General features: G+C 42.8%; 1 protein-coding gene across 1 annotated transcript in view; it reads right to left on the bottom strand.

The window, feature by feature from the left end:
- Nucleotides 1-268: 268 nt before the first annotated feature.
- The window catches only part of LOC144970704 (collagen alpha-1(XII) chain-like), a 3,374-nt gene continuing 837 nt past the window's right edge, over nucleotides 269-2,805 (bottom strand). The window contains exon 2 of the mRNA XM_078910623.1: nucleotides 269-2,673. Coding sequence (XP_078766749.1) covers nucleotides 427-2,673 — 2,247 coding nt within the window. The 3' untranslated portion in view covers nucleotides 269-426. The remainder of the gene's footprint in view (nucleotides 2,674-2,805) is intronic.

The raw sequence follows: 2,805 nt of genomic DNA, 5'->3' as shown, positions 1-2,805 counted from the left end.
AACACAAGGAATAATGTAACAATTTTTCTTTTATATTATTAATATTATTTATTTATTAACATTGTTTCAGATAAATTTTCACAACCATTGATATTTTTAAATTCTAGTTGGGAAAATGATGATTATGATGATGATAATACTGCCTAATGATGATGTTGATGACGATAATGATGATGATAGTGACGATGACAATGATGAGGTTGATGATATTTCAGTTTATAAATATAATTATCAGTGATGCACTGAAAATATGACAAACTCCTCTCTCTCTCTCTCTCTCTCTCTCTCTCTCTCTCTCTCTCTCTCTCTCTCTCTCTCTCTTTCTCTCTCTTTCTCTCGGTAACACACACACAAACACCCATACACACACACACACACACACACACACACACACACATTCCTTGTCTATATGTCTTTCGAATAAAATCAATATGACACAGATTGAAACACCACTGCTCTATTTCTATTATGGCCAGTGATGTCATCAGATTTAAACATGCCTTCTTGAGAGTCACACATGCGCTCGATCAAGTTAATCTCAGAATGTTCTAGATCAGCATAACTATCCACCCTGACAATGTGATGCTCTGTAGGATAAGATACTATTGATTCTAATAATTTCTCATCGACTTCTGCAACGGCGATGACAATCACTTGAACCCCTTGAAATTTTAACCTTCTCGCTTCTTTGCGAAGAGCAAGTCTGTCCTGCGTGTGATCGTCTACAACTATAACCGCCACTTTCTTTCCCGCGTTGAGATTGCCGGATTTGAAGCTGTCTTTTCTCAACTGACGAACGATATCGGCTAAGGTGACGTAATGGTTTACGCTTCTTTCCGTCAGGGAAATCTGGAAGTCGTAGACGGGCATCATATCAATGTTGCCTCCAACACACGGCTGGGTCATGACCCCGATTTTAGAGTGGCTGGTGTGCAATGCTGTTTTGGTGGCAAATCCAGATATCACGTGGTCAAGAACTTTCCTAGCATTTTGGACAGAGTTCAAGTATTCGTAGAGAAACATAACGTTGAGTGGTTTAGAGGAACAGTCTAGTTTTTTGTCTTTATTGCTTCCGTTGCCTGTTACTTTAGCAACAGCACGGCATGTTTGCTTTGCCAGTCGTTCGGTAATAGAGGAAAGAGCGCGGAATGATTCCACGGTGAAGACAAAGTCTTCGTCGGGATCGCTGGCAATACTTGAAAGTTCTGCGTCATCAACTTGTTTTCCGACACCAATTGCGAACATGAGGATTCCCTGTTCTCTTGCACGCTGGGCGGCCTTCTTGGTTTTCAGGGGCCTCTGGGACAAGCCGTCTGTTACTGTGATGATTATTTTGGCAACATCTTTCCTTGCAACCCCATCTCCAAGGCCGTGATCGGTGACGAAAGAAATCGCATCTCCAGTATTTGTTCCTCCAGTGAGGTAAGCAACGTTTTCCGGTTGCAATGATTTATTCAAAGATTTCAGGTTGCGATGTTTTGCCAGGTTAAAAACGTGATCAACTTCGTCGGAGAAAGTTACTAGTCCAACTCGTGTTTTCATTGGTGAGATCTCGAAAGATTTTACAAGACTTCGGACAAATGGCAACACTCTGTTGTGGAAGTGGCCGATCCAAACGGAAGATGAAGCGTCTAACAGGAAGTAGATGTCAGCTGGTTTCCCCTGGCATTCTTCAATGATGGGCTGGTCGCCGATTGGACGCTCATCTGTTGTTATTTTTGTCTTTGGAACCGCTTTTGTAGGTGTACTGCTGGCAGGGTGGGTGGTTGTAGTTGTTGATGGGGTGGTTGTCGTAGTTGTGGTAGCAGTGGAAGTTGTTGGTCTCGCCGTGGTGGTGGGTGTGGTTGTAGGCGTCGTAGTGGTGGTAGTCGTCGGTGTTGTGGTGTTAGTGGTGGTAGTTGGAGTTGCTGTGGTGGTGGTAGTAGGAGTTGTCGTGGTGGTAGTAATGGGGGTAGTAGTTGTCGGGGTGGTCACGGTCGTAGTGGTGGTAGGAGTTGTGGTTGTAGTTGTTGACGTCGTTGTTGTCGTGGTGGTGGTTGTAGTACTTGTAGTGGTAGTAGCTGCAGCTTTCAACGCCTTACATGTCTGGTTAGCAAATCTTTTCTCGATATCTCCAATTGTGTTAAAACTTTTTACATTGAACACGAAATCCTCATGGGGATCTGAGGCTATGTAGTTCAACTCTTCATCTTTCACGTTGGAACCAATTCCTATAGCAAATACTTCAACCCCTTTCGTTTTGAGGAAGTCGCTAGCAGCTTTGGTCTTGTCTGGGGAGTTAGACGCGCCGTCAGTGATGATGATGACGAGGGTAGTCACGTTTTTCCTCCGTCCGTTCTGGGGAAGCAGCATATCTTTTGCAATATAATTCAAGGCTTTATGCGTGTTGGTGCTTCCACCGCGGTAGAACATTCGTCTATTGATGTGGTACTCGATGTCCCTAATTTTGGAAAAATCTTTCAGGCGAAATTCGTGGAAGACTCTGGTGGAGAACAAGATAAGGCCAATTCTGGAATCCTTTGGACCTGGACCCACGTTGAAATTGCTGATGATGCCTTTGATGAAACTTTTGATGTTCTTGTTGAAGTGAGGTGGCCAGATTGATGAAGACGTGTCAACAGCAAAGATGACGTCAGCTGTCTGTTTGCAAGTAACGGAGGCCCAGTCGATTTCCTGTGAATGTAAAAAATGACTGTTTCATTACATTTAGTCATGACATTTGTTTATAATTATTGTGATATCCAAGTTTATGAGAATCATTCTAATAAGATATTTTTTCCCTTTTTGTGTTTTCATTTATTATAT

Source organism: Berghia stephanieae, chromosome 1, assembly GCF_034508935.2.
Source record: "Berghia stephanieae isolate SIO BIC M18660-M18661 chromosome 1, UCSD_Bste_1.3, whole genome shotgun sequence".
NCBI lineage: Eukaryota > Metazoa > Mollusca > Gastropoda > Nudibranchia > Aeolidiidae > Berghia > Berghia stephanieae.
The sequence above is the reverse complement of the archived record's forward strand: the minus strand, read 5'-3'. Positions and strand labels throughout refer to the sequence as shown.